Below are 15,545 nucleotides of genomic sequence, written 5' to 3' on the forward strand. Positions count from 1 at the left end.
GTCCACCCAAAAGAATGGCAGAACAGAGACCACGAGGGCTGCACTCATCAGTAGGATGGCATGTCCGATCTGGCTATCAGTTGCAGAGAAACAGAAGCGATGGTCACTCTGAGAGGCAAAAGAGAGAAGTCGAAGTGAAAGTGAGTGGAGAAGGACGACGTGGAGGGCAGGCGAATTAGTCATCCGGGTATTTGCCTGCAATCGTGAGTTATTCTCGTCTTACCGTTCTTCTCCCACGGGTTCAAGGTGAAAGAGTGAAATTAGCAGTGTTCTACTACGTCTGATTTGATTTGATGTGATTTGGAGGGGAAAAGTATTTCCCCCGGCGCCGTCAAAATTCCTACGCAAAATCGGCAGTGGCGATACGTTCGCCATCGCCATCCATGGATCTGACAAGGGGCAGGTCCGGTCAGGTGATGGGGCTTATCGATAAACTTTCATGTTCCTAACAGTTATAGACAACAAAACAATAATGATCAAACAGCCGGGGGAATCTCTAACATGCCAGGAGTAGCCGGGTCGCCAATGAAGGGCCCTTCGCTCGACCAAAGTAAAAGAAAGAAAGAAAGCCTATGTTCATCGTGAACCTCTCAAACCAACGCCCACTCGGTTTCCGTCTGTCCATTCGTCCTTTTCTAGAGTCTCACCTCCACCGGGTCTGCCTCATGGGGCCAGACACCGGAGCAGGCATACGCATGCACCTTGCTCTCCCCCACAACAGCAGGCGCCGTGTGAGCCGGGCTCCCCGGCAGGGCAAGGAACGACGCCAGCATGCCGAGCCCACCGGTTCGGATGCGCGGGCTGGAAGATCCATCCAGGCCGAAGCTAGGGCGATTGATAGGAGTCCAGTGAATCGAGTATTTGTCGTCTTTGAAGTCGCGCACCGGGTTCAACTCAGTGCTGCCCGAGGTCAGTAGCTAGCTCTGATGCGTTGGCGAAGCAAGTCCATTCTCACCTGGCCTCGACGTGTTCCACGTTCTCCCCACTCTCGGGGCTGCTCTGATCCGTCTCATCCGCTTCGCCTGTGGTGTCATGCTCACCGTCGCTGTATTCACTCTCCGAGCCACTGCCAGCCTATGTTAGTCGCTCCCGGATGCAAAGACAGGGATATCCATTCTCACCTGAGTAGCTCGTCTTCGTCCTCGCCATCCCCAACTTGCGCCCCATATTCACCATCCCCGACGTCCACCTCATCTACTTCACTAACGTCGGATCCACCGAAACCGAAACTATCGAGGTCACTGCTAACCCATGTTAGTTGGTTCCAATGCAATGAGGGAGCAAATGGATCCTCACCTGAACTCCTCAGCCCCCTCATCTTCAAGATTGCCGTCTTCTGGCTCGTCCATTTCAATTGACTGATAGACGCTGTAACTTTCAAATTCAGGATGGCTCTCAGGTGAAATTGATGTGGCGGACTTACTACTTCGAGCCGGCAAACCCCTCAGTACCAGTCGTTGCCGGCAACACATCGCCCGGATCGCTCACCGTCTCCTCATTTTCACTCTCACGGATAGAAGACAGTATAGTACTGCCAAAGTTCCGAGGCACGGTATTACTCCAATTTCCAGATGCACCAGCTGCCTGGGGAACAAACTCCTCATCCTCGGGGAAGTTCATATTCATGGCATCCTCGTTTGTGACGTCCTCGTCCTCGACACTGAAATGGTCCACAGAGCCGTGAGATGTTACCAACCATGGTCTGCTGTCTAACTCCGTGGAACCCGTTTGCTCCTGGGACTGCGGCTCTGTGCCAACAGGGACAGCAATATTATTATTGCCATGAGACCTAGAAACGATCCCGGTGGTGCCGAGCGCAGAACCAAGCTGAACCCCAGTAGTACCAGACAGTATTCCAGAGGATGGCCCGGCGGTTGGTCCTTGCTCATTGCTAATAACCTCGAGCGGTTCAGGCTCAAACTGCAACCATGTGACCATCTCATCAAACTGCCCTCGGTCTCGGACATGCTGCAATCGCAGCGCGGTGAAATTCCAATCTCTTGCTGCACCTGGATCCATCGCCTGCTGCCGATCCATGGAAGCTATGGTGACATGGGCTCGATGAAAACCTCGAGAGGCATACCGGGTCATGGTGCGAACCAGATCCCGTGCGTAGTACCGCAAGCACTGTAGTATCAACCTGTGTTGATTGTCTTGCCAGCTTGGCGGAAGCACCACTCCATGCTGCTGTGCCAGTTGAGTGGTGTCGGTATACATCGTGGCTTGAAGTAGGTTGGGATTAACATAGCTTGCTGACGTTCCTGCCTGCTGGGTTGTGGTGAAGCTTGTTGCATTGGCTGCTGTTGATGCCCAATTGTCCCATGAATAGTTTTGAGCGCTTGATGCTTGACCAGGTACTTGAAGCCAATCATGCCAATCGTTGCGACCAACTTCGGGAAGAGGAGCCATGTATGCGGCGCTATTTTCTTGCACGGCAACCTGAGGCATTGTCCGAAACGGGATGGGGCTCACGCCAAGCATCTCTGAGGGTGTCAAAGCAGTTTGCGACAGGCTTTGTGTCTGCGAGGAAACGATGATTGGAGATTGCATGGGCGCAGTGGTGCTCAGAGTGGGAGGGGGGAGCATCTGTGTCTGCATTGGTACGAACTCCGGTGCATATGGTCCCAAATATTCTGTTTGACTTCCATGTTCAGTCACACCCGCAGGCTGAAAAGGATTGCCATGCTGCGAGGTGTCATGAGGAACCTGGGCATGTTCGCCAGCGCTCTCGGTGGCCGTGGAGGTTTGGCCCTGCCAGTTCTCGGCAAGACTATGATCATGAGGCGGGATGTTGTCGGGTTGCATTGGAACAATTTTGCCTCCCGCAGTGACTCTCTGGTGCCTTGGAGACGAGTGTTCTCGCAGAAAACGCGCAAACCCTGCGTCAGTTGCGACGAGGGCTGTCTTGGAGGAGGCCTTTTTGTCGGTGACCTTCGGTCGGCAGCGCGTCTTTGGCTCAGGTGTCGCGTTCTGATACGGCCGCGACGACTTGGTTGCTTTGCCTGACGACTTGTTCGAAGGACTCTCAGAGAGCACTGGCTTCTTGCTGTGTTTCGACCCTAGCAGCCCGCCTGGATGCACATGGTCAGCCACGCCTTTTTTTTCTCCTGTGAGAGCAGTGAGGGGGGTAAAACCAGCTTGCACAAGAGATCATGCAAACCGATCAGCAGAACCTTTGTTTAGGTCCTCACGATTTGCATGGAGCACTCTGCTGCACACGAACCCTAAGGGTAGGGATACCCGTAGGCCTTTTGATACTGACATGACGCACACGGGTACAAGACGGTGAAGGAACACGCATCGAAGATACAAAAGAAACACTTACAGTCTCTCGCCTGTCTGGTCCAGCTGCAGTGGCCTGATGTTGAATCCTGGCGCAAAGCTAACAGTGTCGGGATGGCATACTTCATCATGCTGGTGAGTGAGGACTTACTGGTCAAGAGAGAAGAAAGAGTTGGGTTCGGGTTGGGGGTAATGATGGTTGGGAAGGAAGGAACAGTGGAAAGGTGCGAAGAAAGGAAGGAAGAGAGAAAGGAAGGTCAACAACATGTCCGGCAGGCGCCACCGCCAGTTGCCCGCATGGCCTCGATTAGGGCTCGGATGGATATCGGAGATCAAGATATCAAGTGAAATTTGCATCATTCATTGGCCTATTGCTAACCTTATTACACCCCCAATATCACATCGGATCAGATACTGTCCCTCACTTTGACTGGCTGCAGGGTACTATGGATCCTCCATTCATCGTCATTCTCCTCGTCAAAAGCAGAGGTGGTCTGTGGCCGGCCCATCGAGTCAATGTTCTCGACTTCCTTGCTCTGCTGGCCCATCTCCCAGCTTCCGAGCCGCTCATGGCCCGGGACGACAACTCCACCGGCCGTGATTTCATCATTCGCATGTTCATCGGCCGCCTTCGAGGTGCCCCAAATGGGGTGGCGGAAGGTGACGTCCGTATCGCTAGCCAGCTTGCCGGTACCCTTGAAGCCTCCCAGACTCGGCTTTCGGCCGCCCTCTCCGCGCTTGCGGAAACGCACCCGACACACAAGCAGGCCGATCACCGTCAGGAGACCGATAGCAACCAGCGTGATGACCGCACCGATCACGCCAGCCACGGCAGGAGCCATGCGTTTCTTCTGCGTCGAGTCCTTGTCACCCAGAACACCCTTGCAAAAGACAGACTCCGACTTGCACAGGGTACACCATTGCTCGGTTGAGCCCAGGGAAAACGTCTCGATCTCCTGGACGAACTCATTGTAAGGAAGGAAGTCCCGGCTCGGGCCGTGTCCGAAGAGCGGATAGGACTGCCACGTGGTGTCGTTGCTGGTACCATTGTGCAGGAAGAAGCGCACATACAGACCATCAGTGCTCGGATATGACGGAATGTAGCTGTCGTCGAAGCTGTACAGCTCAAAGACGAGCGACCCACCCCGAACAGGCCGGGAGTAGAAGTTAGGGTTTTGCTCGTCAGCCAGTCCCAGCAGAGACGCCAGAGCAACGGCCGGCTCGTCACCGCCGAACAGCATGGTCATCATCTGCTGGCTGCCCTGGCTTTGGATGTTGGCATCGAATGCTTGCAAGATGCTCGAAGCCAGCGTCTGACCGGCAACGGCCGTCACGTTGGATTGCATTTCAGACGATGAAGAGGTTTGGCTGGAGGTGGCCCAGATGTATTGGTCTGCCAGCCACCGCGCAAGTGCGACGTCTCCCACATTGATGGCATCCATCAGAGTGTCGTTATGCACAGCCTCGTACTCGAGATACTCGCCAATCTCCACGGCATTCGGGTACGAGGCGGAGTTTATATCGTATACCGCAGACAAGGCCCTTCTCCACATATTCATATAAAACGGTGCGAACCACTCTGTCAGTTCGAACGCCTGGGCCGTATGCAGGTATTCGTTGTTTGAAGCCTGGTGCATGGGACACTTCGCCTGACCAGCCAGTGCCAAAGAGTGCGGATCCTCCTGATCCATTGTGACGATTAGCGGATACTGATATCCATTGAGCGGGTACGCAGACTGAGACCCATTGGACAGTTGCGCCGTCGGATCAGGGTATGGCGAATCCAACGATTGACCAAGCGGTGGGTAGAGACCCTGCATGAAGGCTTGGGCGGATGCAAGGACAAATTGCTCAGGCGTAGAGAAGGCGTTGACTTCTAGCGAGTCCAAAATACTCGGTTCGATATTTTGGATGCCCGTTCCTGCAGCATTGGCCATTCCATCTTCCACATATCGAGCACGGAAGGCTGATCCTGCGGTGTAGAGTGTACTGGCGCCGTACTCGGTCAGGACTTGTGCTCTGGGCGATGCCAGTATCTTGGGGGTGCTGTCTCCGTATAGCGTGTAGGAGAAGACTCCCCATATCTTCTCGGAATAGTCCTGCGCTGCAGCCAATGCAGAAAACTGTAGGATCCAGGCTGCGGAGGTGAAGGAGGGCCGATTCGTCAACATGGCGGCGGTTTAGACCATTAGATAGAAATTGGGTCTAGACGACGCAGTTGAATATCGATGCTGGCGGCACGATAGGAGAACCGTTGATATACTAACTAGAGAGAATCGGTGCGGGCACAGCACGTAATAAGAGAAGGCCAGGCTTCAAGGAGTCAAGCACAGACCCCTGGAATACACGATAGGGAAAGAGTGACTGGGAAGTTTCCATGGATACACCTTTGGTACCCTGAAAACGGAAACATATGGGCGCTTTCATTGGTGAATCCAGAACTCGAGCTCATAATCGCTCTTGAGAGCTTCAGTTTTGGGTTTAGCCTTTCGGGAGCTTCGGGAGCAGACAGCAATCCTCTTGACGACATGCAGATGAAGAGGAATCAATTTCATTCTATCTGTGGATAAATGCAGAAACCGATTCTCCTGGTAAATATCAAAGACAAGACCAACAGAACTGCCAAAGTGCAGGAAATCACAGAGTCCCTGTGCCTGCTCGAGGGAGAATTGATCGAATCCAGGTGCGAGGAGTAAACCTTGGTTCTCGGATGAAAGAATGACAGCTCGTGCAGGGCAGAAGTAACATTCATGAAGCCAGGGCTACTCTGAGTTGAAACCTGGTCGGGGATCATAGGTCGATGACGCGCACAAATGACCCGCCATATAGATAGGGCTCGGGTTGGGGTCACGAAGCTGTGGTGGATCCTACCATACTACACTAATATATTCTTGGCAGGTTTCAAGAATTGAGTCTCTTACAAGTACTAGCAGTTGTGCACAGTGCAAAAAAACCTGGGGGTGAACGACTGCCAAATGCGGTGGTCCACTTTGTGCCTGAGGCAGCAGTATAGAACCAAAGGGCCGTTGCTTCATGTATCATCACAACTCCTTGAAGAATGTGTAGATATATATATATATATATAATCAATCTGTAGATTACTAGGAAACAGAGGATGGGCACGTTGCTAATGGCCGTTGCTGCTCTTAACCTCAAGATGAATGAATTGGATGGGCTTGCTCTACGTGTCTACACGGAATCCAAAACCTTCTTGATATTATGAAGTGGAGTATGAACTGTGAATCACAGTCATTCCAACTGTATAAGGCTTTAAATGCTCCTGCGGTTTTTGTCAATATTCAATGTGTCTTTTCTTTGCTAGGAAGTGCGGTGCTCACAGTTTCAAAAATATACTTGTTGGAAAATGGTGAAAGTTCAGATCAGAAAATGCTCATGATAACACTTTTTGTTTACTTCTCTCACTTTTCCCCATAGCCATCACCACAACAACTCCCCTCCTTTTCACACTCTTCAACCCTCACTATGATTCCTCAGCCTTTTACAAGCAGACCTCGTCTCTGGACGGATCACAAAGCTCCTCCGCTTCACGGCAGAACCTCGTTCTTCCTCCCACCGCCAGATTCACCGCCCGACAGAATGCCCGCCAATCACAGCCGGTGTCCCCGTCGTCGCAAGAGACGGGGCTCACCGCCTGCTCCCCCCAAAATCCCCGAGTCCGAGCCCTACGAACGTGCCCTTATTTCCTTTTCAGACCCAGCAGACTGGTACAACTTCCCTCCCCAGCGCGTCTTTCATCCTGACCCCCCGATGGTCGAGACTCGAGGCTCGAGGCCATCTATTGATGGCCAGGAACACCTGCCAACCTCTTTTGAGGATCACGATCAGGGTAAGTTCTCGCGCCCGACCGAGTTTCTTGTCGCTCTTTCGTCGCTGCAAGCTCGGTCGGACTAATCCCAATGTCTCAACTATCCCCCTTCAGCTGCCTGCGCGTGTTTCTTGACGATTTGATGAACGTTGCTGTCTAACATTGACCTTGCTCGGCAGTCGATCAAAAGCCTGCTCGCCATCTTGAGGACGACGACCATGGCGCCGCCTCGCCGGCTAAAAAGCGCCGGATCGACTCGGGACCTGACGACCAACTCGCACACTTGGAGCACGAAGCCGTAACTGACCACCAGGCTGCTGACAACGCTCTGGTAAGAAAATTTGCGACTGTCCTGGGCGACCGAGATATTGACTCTCTACAACAGGCCGAAAATGGACCAGGTCAGCTCGAGGCCTCTCCCGGTGCGGCTGCAGATCAGATCTCTGGCTCAACCATCAGTCCCGACGTGGCGACAATCCTCTCAGAGATCATGGATCATACCGAGCGCCAGGAAGAAACCGTCGCGCTTGGCCCGCAGGAAATTCCCTCTTCGGGCGACTTTCCTGGCGCCCGGGGGTATGCTTTTCTCAAGGCCAACTCCCACCTGAAAATCCAGAGTCTTCCTATTCTGGACAACCTCGTAAGTTCTACGCGACCATAATACGGGTTTGTCCTGGTACTCATTCCAAACTTTTAGTCTACTCAAATCCTCTCCTTCCTCGCTAAAAACACCTACCAAGACCTCGCCGCGATGGTGTCCGAACCGGATTCCGAAAATGGGCAAGCCTACGCGACCATGCGCTCGTTATTCGACCACACCAAGCGTGTGTACACCGTCCGACACTCCTTTCTTCTGCCCTCGGATATTGAGATCACGGATCCCTCTCAAGTGGACATTATCCGGAAGGCCAACATGGCCTCGTTTGTGTCGAGCATCTTCGGATCTCAAGAGGTTGGCTTCCATGAGCTGAATGAGCACTTCTTGGATGTATTCGTGCCCGAGGGCGGTCGCCTGCTGAAGGTCCAGGGCGCTCTGTATCTCGAACTTAAGACACAGACGTTTATCTCGGCCATGAACACCAAGGATCGCACTCGAACGGAGCTGTTGTATCAACTCTTCCCCGACGATATGGATCAACGCTTGCTGGCGAGACGTCCGGGTACGCGGCAGTTGGCTCCCAGCGAAGTTGACTTTGTCAACCGCGCTACTTCGCGCCGCGACATTCTTCTCGGCGATGTCAATAACGAGGAAGCATTGCGAGCGTTGCCGGACAAATATCACTGGGAAGATTTCCTTCGCGATCTCAGTTCATACATTGCGAAGAATTTTGATGCCATCAACACCCAGCAGGTTCGTCTGGATTATGATCCTACTTTGACACAACCTCTAATCAATCGCAGGGAAAGAAAGTCGTGAAAGGTCGCCAGCCCTCGAGCTCCAATGGTGATGCACAAGAATCTCCAACCTACCAGGGCCAATTCTCGGCCAATCAGCAAGTGGAAGTCCCCGTGGATAAAAACATGCACAGCGACCTTGTCGCCCGGGCTGCGCGAGCAGCCCAGATCGCCCTGCAGGGCCATCGGCTTCAGCGCTCCCAGCAGCAACAGCAGCAGCAGACACAGCCCCAGGCCAGTCAGACGCCGACCCAAACCCAACCCCAGCAGGCATCACAGCCTGCCAGCCAGCACGAGAGCCCGTACTTGCAGGGCTATACCGCCGCCCAGCAACCATCACCTGCTTCACAGCACTTCCAGCACAGCCCTACGCCGCCGGGTGGATATCCGCAGCAACAGCCGTCGAACCAATTGACCTTCCAGCAGAGCCCGTTGCAGGCGAATTTCCAACAGTACCAGCCCAATGCTGCGACGGCCATGCAGGCACGACAGAACGGCATGTCAAACCATGGATACATGCCAGGCATCCCGCACTACACACAGTCACAGCCTACCCAGGTTCTCTACGAGCGAGCTCGCATGGCCGCGTCTGCCAAGTCGTCTCCGGCTAGTCGGCGGACTGGCCTGCCCAGCCAACGCCGCCCTTGGACCATGGATGAGGAGAACGCGTTGATGGCTGGACTGGACCGGGTGAAAGGGCCTCACTGGAGTCAGATCCTGGCCATGTTTGGTCCTGGCGGAACAATCAGCGAGGCCCTGAAGGATCGCAACCAGGTGCAACTTAAGGACAAGGCACGCAACCTCAAGCTGTTTTTCCTCAAGAGCGGAATCGAGGTGCCATACTACCTGAAATTTGTCACGGGTGAACTCAAGACCCGCGCGCCGCTTCAGGCCGCTAAGCGGGAGGCCCGTGAACGACAGAAGAAGCAAGGCGAGGAAGACAAGGCCCACGTGGAGGGCATCAAGGGCATGATGGCTCTGGCTGGCGCGCACTCCTCGCAGTCCGGGCATGAGATGTCGGCGTCGCCCAGCCTGCCGCCCGACACGGGCAGCCAGGGTGTGTTTGATCAAACGGCGGAACAGAACCTGATGCAGACGCTCAGCCAGGAAGTGCACGGTAGTCAGTATGCGCCGTCTCAGTCGGACCACCTGGACCCCAGCCTGCAGATGGGTCAGTAGTCGTTTTTTTTTTTCCTTTTTGCCCTTCAGCATGGCGGAGTTTGAAAAACCGGGGGAGTCGAGGATTTTCTTGTACTATGGAATTTGTTTCTTCTTTTTCTTTTCCTTTCTTTCCTTATGTTTTACTATGGAGTCAATCGGGGAGAAAAGGTACTATTTCTGTACGAGTACATAGCGATGAAATGAATTATTGATCGAGTAGTGAATGACTGAGTTGAGCAGTATTGAAGTTGTAGCTAGTTTAGGGCCAAGAGTGCGTGGGCCGTGCACGCCTTCTTCCGCAATCAATTAATCGACTGGACCTCGACCTCTGCACTGGCCCCCCAAAAGAAACCCAACCAACCATCCTGCAGCCCGATTTGTGAGGGTGAAGATTAACGCCATGGCCGATCAGCAACAACCTCCTCCATCCTCCAACCCGAACGGCTCCCAGGAACCAACGACCCAGCCCGATTCTGCTGGTCAACCCGACTCTGCCATCAAGCCGGACCCCGACCAGGACGCCACGGAAGACCAAGACATCGATATGGCCGAAACCAACGCTGCCCAGGGCCCGATCCCTGACGGGGAGAATCCGGCCGCCACGATCCCTACTGACGTCGACCCGATGGCTCCGGCGCCCACGCCGTCCAAGAAGGAGACCAGCCTGCGCGAGTTCCTGGGGAAGATGGATGACTATGCGCCGATCGTAGGTTCTCTCTCTTTCCTTTCCTTTCACATTCACTTCCCCGTGTCCTCCATCCATCATTGGTCTCCTCTCATCCTGACGCTGATGACAATCGCCAGATCCCCGACGCAGTGACAGCCCACTACCTCACCCTCGCAGGCCTCCCACCGCCAGGCAATGGACCCAACCAAACCCCACCACACCTAGCACGTCTCCTCGCGCTGGCAACCCAGAAGTTCGTCTCCGACATCGCCGCAGACTCGTACCAGTTCGCCCGCATCCGCGCCTCCAACAGCTCCTCCGCCAGTAACCCGATGGGCAGTCTCAACGCCGCCTCAGGGCTAGGCGGTCTCTCCGGCGCGCCGGCGGCGGGTGGTGCCGCTGGTGGCGATGGCGGCAAGGGCAATAAAGGCAATACGCAACTGGGGATTCAGCGCGCTGGGTTTGGGGGTGGTGGGTCTGGTGGTTCGGGGCAGGGACGCACCGTGCTTACAATGGAGGATCTGGGGATGGCTGTTTCGGAGTATGGGGTGAGTGTGAAGAGAGGGGAATTTTACCGATAAATCATCAACCGCGAAGGACAGGACGGGGGTTAGTGTCGTGGATTGGCGTTTTTTTCTTCTGGTGGATGGTGGTCTCGGCTGGTTGCTTTCTCTCTTTCTGGCGTACATATCGGATATCCTACAGGCGGCCCTGGATTTTGTTTTTCCGTCTGTATCCTGCAATGAGGGCTGGTATGGACTCTATAAAAGGAGTTTTCTTTCTTTCTTTCAGATTTAGTAGATCGATCCAACGGAGATTTCGTAGGACATGTAGTCATGTTATGCAATCAAATCCATTGTAAACTCCATCCCACAGGTAGCTAATGTAACCAGGGAACCAGTGATGTATATCTGTACACGGCAATGAAAAAAAAGACAAAAGAAAAGAAAGTGGCTTCCCCCAACTCAAGCATGGCTCTTCCATACCCCAACTTATCCGCGTTTCGACGTTCATCTGGCGCAATTGATAGACACCATTCGCAAGGCAGCGACAAATGCGGAAAGAGTGGCGAAGAACCAACGACCCATGCGCTGGACTATTTGTTCTTGGACTGCTTATACGTGAAGCGTTTCCGAGTCCTGCAACCGAACCAAGTCAGTCATAATCCATCGACTCATCCAGAGTTAACCCAACTAGGGTCCCCGAGAGGGTCACGGAAAAGAAAAAGCAAGAGAGAGAACATACGCAACATATTCACCCAGCTTTCGTCCCACCATTTCCTCCGTAATCAGAACGTCCTGGTACGTCTTGCCATTGTGCACGGCGAAGCGGATGCCCACGAAGTTGGGTAGGATGGTTGCGCCGCGCTTCTGCGTGCGGATTGGGGGCGTGTTTGGTGGCGGGGGGGAGGGTGCGCGGGAGAGGGAGTCTGTTATTCGCGATCAGGTGGTTAGTCTTTTATTCTCTGGACTGAAGCGTTGGAGGTGAGATGGGGATCTCGGTGTCGAGTGGACGTACGGGACGATGTTCGGGCCTGGTCAGAGGGTTAGCAATGGGTTTCTCTTGCGGAGAATCGGAAAGTCTCACCTTTCCAGACTGATCGCCCCAGCAGGGCGCGTGTGGGAAGCATGGTGCCTGGGTTGGAGTGGGAAAGTTGGCCGTCTATGGTGATTCTCTACCTACGATCGAGGAAAAGTCGCGTGATTATGTCAGCATCTCTACTCACCGTGACGAAGGACATGTATGTATACGAGTTGGCGTGAATGCATTCGTTAAGTTGCTAATTGACACGGTCAAAAAAGAAAAACACGCAAATAGTGCTCAGATCTTAATGCCCAACAACTGCCAGCAGCTGTGGAATAAATGCAACCTAACATTCACTCCGCCAATTCCTCGAGGATCTTGATCAGACTCCGAATGCCCATGAGAACATTCTCGTCCGGTCCTTGGCCGGGAGTCCATTCGGCATGAGCAAAATCAATCAATCGCAAGTCATGGACCTTGGGTGGATCTTCCTCGTCATCTTTGTCCTCGCCAGGATCCGGCATCTGCGCGGACTGCGGATCAATGCTGATATTGATGGCCCTCTGAGTTTGACCATTCCCCAATTGCACATCGACCAGCTCCAATGCTTCTTCCGAAACTTCGAAATCCACTTCCTCATCGTCGTCTTCCTCCTCGTCTTCTTCTGTGCCCGGCTCCGGAATTTTCTTCTCCTCTTCCAGCGCATGCTCCATCGCCTCCGGATCCCCCTCATAGACCACCAACACGCTCGATGAATACATCCGACTCTCCTCCAACTCGAGCACGTGTTGCACATTTTTCAATTCATCCGCCAGTCGCCGCGCGACCAGTGCCGAACGGTCTACCGTACCCGCTTTCGCACCAGCCAGGAACGTCTCGAATCCTTGCTTGACGGTCTGGTCAGTAAAGCTGCGTCCATACCATTTATCGTAACGCCGATAGCCATCCTTCTCAATGACCTCGCCTGGCGCACCCTCCGCACCCTCGTGCCTTGTAGCGTAGGGATTGGTTCTGCCCCCTTCATCCATCTCACCATGGTGCCCGGTCCAGACCTTCATCCCCGCAATACGAAATCCCAAGCTCCAGCTCGTCGTTTCCTTCGAGACAGCATCCAACCTGCTCCGTTTCGGTAACGGCGCATCGTCAGCCCACAGTCGTGCTCCGAGCTTGACATCCAGCACATTCGGTCGTCGAAACCCGCACGCGACATTCTCCAGCACGATCGACAGTCCCGTTTCCAGTTTCTTGCCCCCGGACGGAACCCAGCCTTGTTCTTTTTCTTGTGGGGCCGGGGCCGGGGCATCTATGGGCGTGTCATTCGTAGAGCTTGCCGGGTCATTTGACTGTGGGAGAAACACAGCGCCGGATTCGTGCGCGGCAGCAATCGCCAGCGGTTGCTGCTGCTCGGCTGAGGATAAGGAACCCATGTAGAGGGGCACGAACTCCTGGAAGGCCGGGTGGTGGGCGCTCGATTCGTAGAAAGCGATCTCTTGGGGAGTACACGGCTTTGCGATCAGCGAGCCCGAGGGGGTGCAGCGGACACCGTCGCTATCAAGGAATGTGTCAGTTGAAGACATGGAATCAACCCGCCGGGTCCACCTACTGTCCTGCCGCGACATGGTCAAAGGGCACCAGACCTTCGCTGCCCAACTGCGGCGTCTTCCGGATGTCTGCCCGTGATGAAGGCATGGTTGTGTCTATATTGAAAGCAGCAAAGGAGAGTTGACTGAGCTGACTGAGCTGACTCTCGATACAAGGACGCTCGGGCCACCCGTGCTTATCGATAGCTGATTGGGCAATCCCCTGGGATGGATGTATACGGGCATTTTGGTTTGCCTTTACTTCCTCACCTTCTTCCTTCTTCTCTGCCTGCCTTGCTTTTTCTTTCTTTCTCTATCCTCTTCTCACCCACCACCACATCTCTGCCTTCCCACCATGGAATCAGAATCACCCCACAACACCATCTCAGGCGATCTCCCCATCCGCCTCGCTAGACCGGAGCAGTTAAGCCCTGTGCAAGAAACTGAGCAACCGGCCCAGTCTGTCGAGATCCAGGAGATGGCGGAGCCGCTTAGCCCCAAGCCCAAGCCGGCCATCCACCCCAAATTTCTGGAAGATGAGGCATCCACCCAGATCGATGTGTCTCCGATCCTGCCAGAGAACAAGAAAAGGGCCACCAGGAGGCCCAAGAGCAAGCGAGGACGAGTACTTGCGCCTGTTCTTCGAGATTTTCGTGTCAAGGCTAACACCATCCACAGCATGCTCCAACTGGGTTCGAGGATTTCTATGCCGATCCACCTGTGACGCCAGCCGAGTATCAGGAGCTGCGTAAACTCTACGATCCGTACGTCAAACTATTCTCATTCTGGATTACAACTGACATGGATCACAGTGCTCGTTCCTTTGCAGAGTGAGACTAGCTAACAACCCACCCCTCCAAATTTAGAAACTAACCGGAAGCTTGCAGCCGCATTGACGAGGCGCTGATGCGCTTCCAAAAGAATCGCCGTCTGGATAGCGAGAGATCCAATGTGTTCCTGAAGTACCTACAATATGGCGGGGTGACTGTTGGACCTAATGTCGGCGGTGGTGTGGCCGCCCAAGACATGAAAAGAATGGACAAGGACGACGCTCTCCGAGCTCGCAGCACGACTGCCGTCTTCCTGACCCAGTCGAAGCTGGATGTTGACTTTGACATGGTGGTTCGAGGCTATCTGTAAGTTACCAGCGAAGAAAAGTTATCCGAACTGACATCCAGACAGGAGCTCGTACTTCCCTTTCTACTTCCTGCCCGACGACGAGTATACCATCAAGCTGGCCACGGTCACCATTCGAAACTTTCTGTCCTATCTGCTCCACCATGATGTCTGCCCCGAGTACAAGGACAACGTCGACCAGGCCAGAAAGATCTGTGCTCTGGCGGAGATCGAGTTGTGGAAGAACCAGCAGCTCGTCAGCGCTGGCCCAGGCTACTTCAACCAGTCCTGCTCCATGCTTTTTGGGGGCTACCACTTTGATCATCCCCCGAATGCCGAGGAAGTAGGCGCACTGAGTCACGATGCTGCGCGGAAAGTGGTCAAATTTGCAATTGCTGGCTGCGGGACGAATGAGCAAGCTTCTCGCTTTCGTGCCATGGCAGACGACGACAGTCTCTCAGCAATGAAAGTCGAAGACATCGACGGATTTGAGATTCTTACTGTCACCGAGCCCGATGCTACGACCATCGCATTCTACAAATCCTACGCTGCAGACCTGGTCCTCGTGGGAAAGATCCACGCCAAAGCGTTTCGCGATCCCGGTAAGCCAGACCTTGACCTCAGCCCCGAGGAGCGCTGGGAGTGGGACAACGGCAACGAGCCGCTGCCCGAGTTTGACTTCTTTCTGGAGATCGACCTGCTCTCGCACTGCTATCCCGGGATGAAGGTGATGACTTCTGTTTGGGAGGTTAGCTGCGGGCTGCACTATTTCGATGAAATCATCTCCGTTTACACGTCTTTCTACACTGTCCTCGGCAATGATATGATGGTGGAGTGGAAGAAGCCCATGGATCTTATAGGGCAGGATGTGGATGATGTTGTTGACGCGCTGTAGTAGGAGAACAGCTGGGCAGAAGCCGCGAGAATACACTTTGGAGTGTGCGAGACAGGGAGCAGCACTGAGAACATGTAGTTATTGTATTCTTTGTTCAAT

The 15,545-nt window shown here is 54.0% G+C and overlaps 6 protein-coding genes across 6 annotated transcripts; 3 read left to right on the top strand and 3 right to left on the bottom strand.

Annotated features, from left to right (window-relative positions):
* Positions 1-635: 635 nt before the first annotated feature.
* PFLUO_LOCUS5202 (uncharacterized protein) lies at positions 636-5,453 on the bottom strand (the record flags this gene model as incomplete). Its single annotated transcript, XM_073782628.1, has 6 exons — positions 636-900; positions 956-1,066; positions 1,122-1,241; positions 1,297-1,368; positions 1,424-3,071; positions 3,698-5,453. The coding sequence occupies 6 exons, from the start codon at positions 5,451-5,453 to the stop codon at positions 636-638; spliced, it is 3,972 nt and encodes a 1,323-aa protein (XP_073639264.1).
* A 1,597-nt stretch (positions 5,454-7,050) lies between these two features.
* On the top strand, positions 7,051-9,682 carry PFLUO_LOCUS5203 (TTAGGG repeat binding factor; the record flags this gene model as incomplete). The annotated part of the gene is made up of 5 exons (XM_073782629.1): positions 7,051-7,129; positions 7,288-7,439; positions 7,494-7,748; positions 7,806-8,459; positions 8,510-9,682. 5 exons carry the CDS (start codon positions 7,051-7,053, stop codon positions 9,680-9,682), a joined length of 2,313 nt encoding a protein of 770 aa, XP_073639265.1.
* A 382-nt stretch (positions 9,683-10,064) lies between these two features.
* PFLUO_LOCUS5204 (uncharacterized protein) lies at positions 10,065-10,912 on the top strand (the record flags this gene model as incomplete). The annotated part of the gene is made up of 2 exons (XM_073782630.1): positions 10,065-10,370; positions 10,469-10,912. 2 exons carry the CDS (start codon positions 10,065-10,067, stop codon positions 10,910-10,912), a joined length of 750 nt encoding a protein of 249 aa, XP_073639266.1.
* A 515-nt stretch (positions 10,913-11,427) lies between these two features.
* PFLUO_LOCUS5205 (mitochondrial ribosomal small subunit component) lies at positions 11,428-11,961 on the bottom strand (the record flags this gene model as incomplete). The annotated part of the gene is made up of 4 exons (XM_073782631.1): positions 11,428-11,470; positions 11,577-11,760; positions 11,803-11,865; positions 11,919-11,961. 4 exons carry the CDS (start codon positions 11,959-11,961, stop codon positions 11,428-11,430), a joined length of 333 nt encoding a protein of 110 aa, XP_073639267.1.
* Positions 11,962-12,208: 247 nt separating this feature from the next.
* Positions 12,209-13,544, bottom strand: PFLUO_LOCUS5206 (uncharacterized protein; the record flags this gene model as incomplete). Its single annotated transcript, XM_073782632.1, has 2 exons — positions 12,209-13,403; positions 13,459-13,544. The coding sequence occupies 2 exons, from the start codon at positions 13,542-13,544 to the stop codon at positions 12,209-12,211; spliced, it is 1,281 nt and encodes a 426-aa protein (XP_073639268.1).
* Positions 13,545-13,790: 246 nt separating this feature from the next.
* Positions 13,791-15,446, top strand: PFLUO_LOCUS5207 (uncharacterized protein; the record flags this gene model as incomplete). Its single annotated transcript, XM_073782634.1, has 5 exons — positions 13,791-14,060; positions 14,114-14,199; positions 14,248-14,265; positions 14,323-14,571; positions 14,618-15,446. The coding sequence occupies 5 exons, from the start codon at positions 13,791-13,793 to the stop codon at positions 15,444-15,446; spliced, it is 1,452 nt and encodes a 483-aa protein (XP_073639269.1).
* Between the last annotated feature and the right edge of the window lie 99 nt (positions 15,447-15,545).

Source organism: Penicillium psychrofluorescens, assembly GCF_964197705.1.
Source record: "Penicillium psychrofluorescens genome assembly, chromosome: 3".
NCBI classification, from domain to species: domain Eukaryota; kingdom Fungi; phylum Ascomycota; class Eurotiomycetes; order Eurotiales; family Aspergillaceae; genus Penicillium; species Penicillium psychrofluorescens.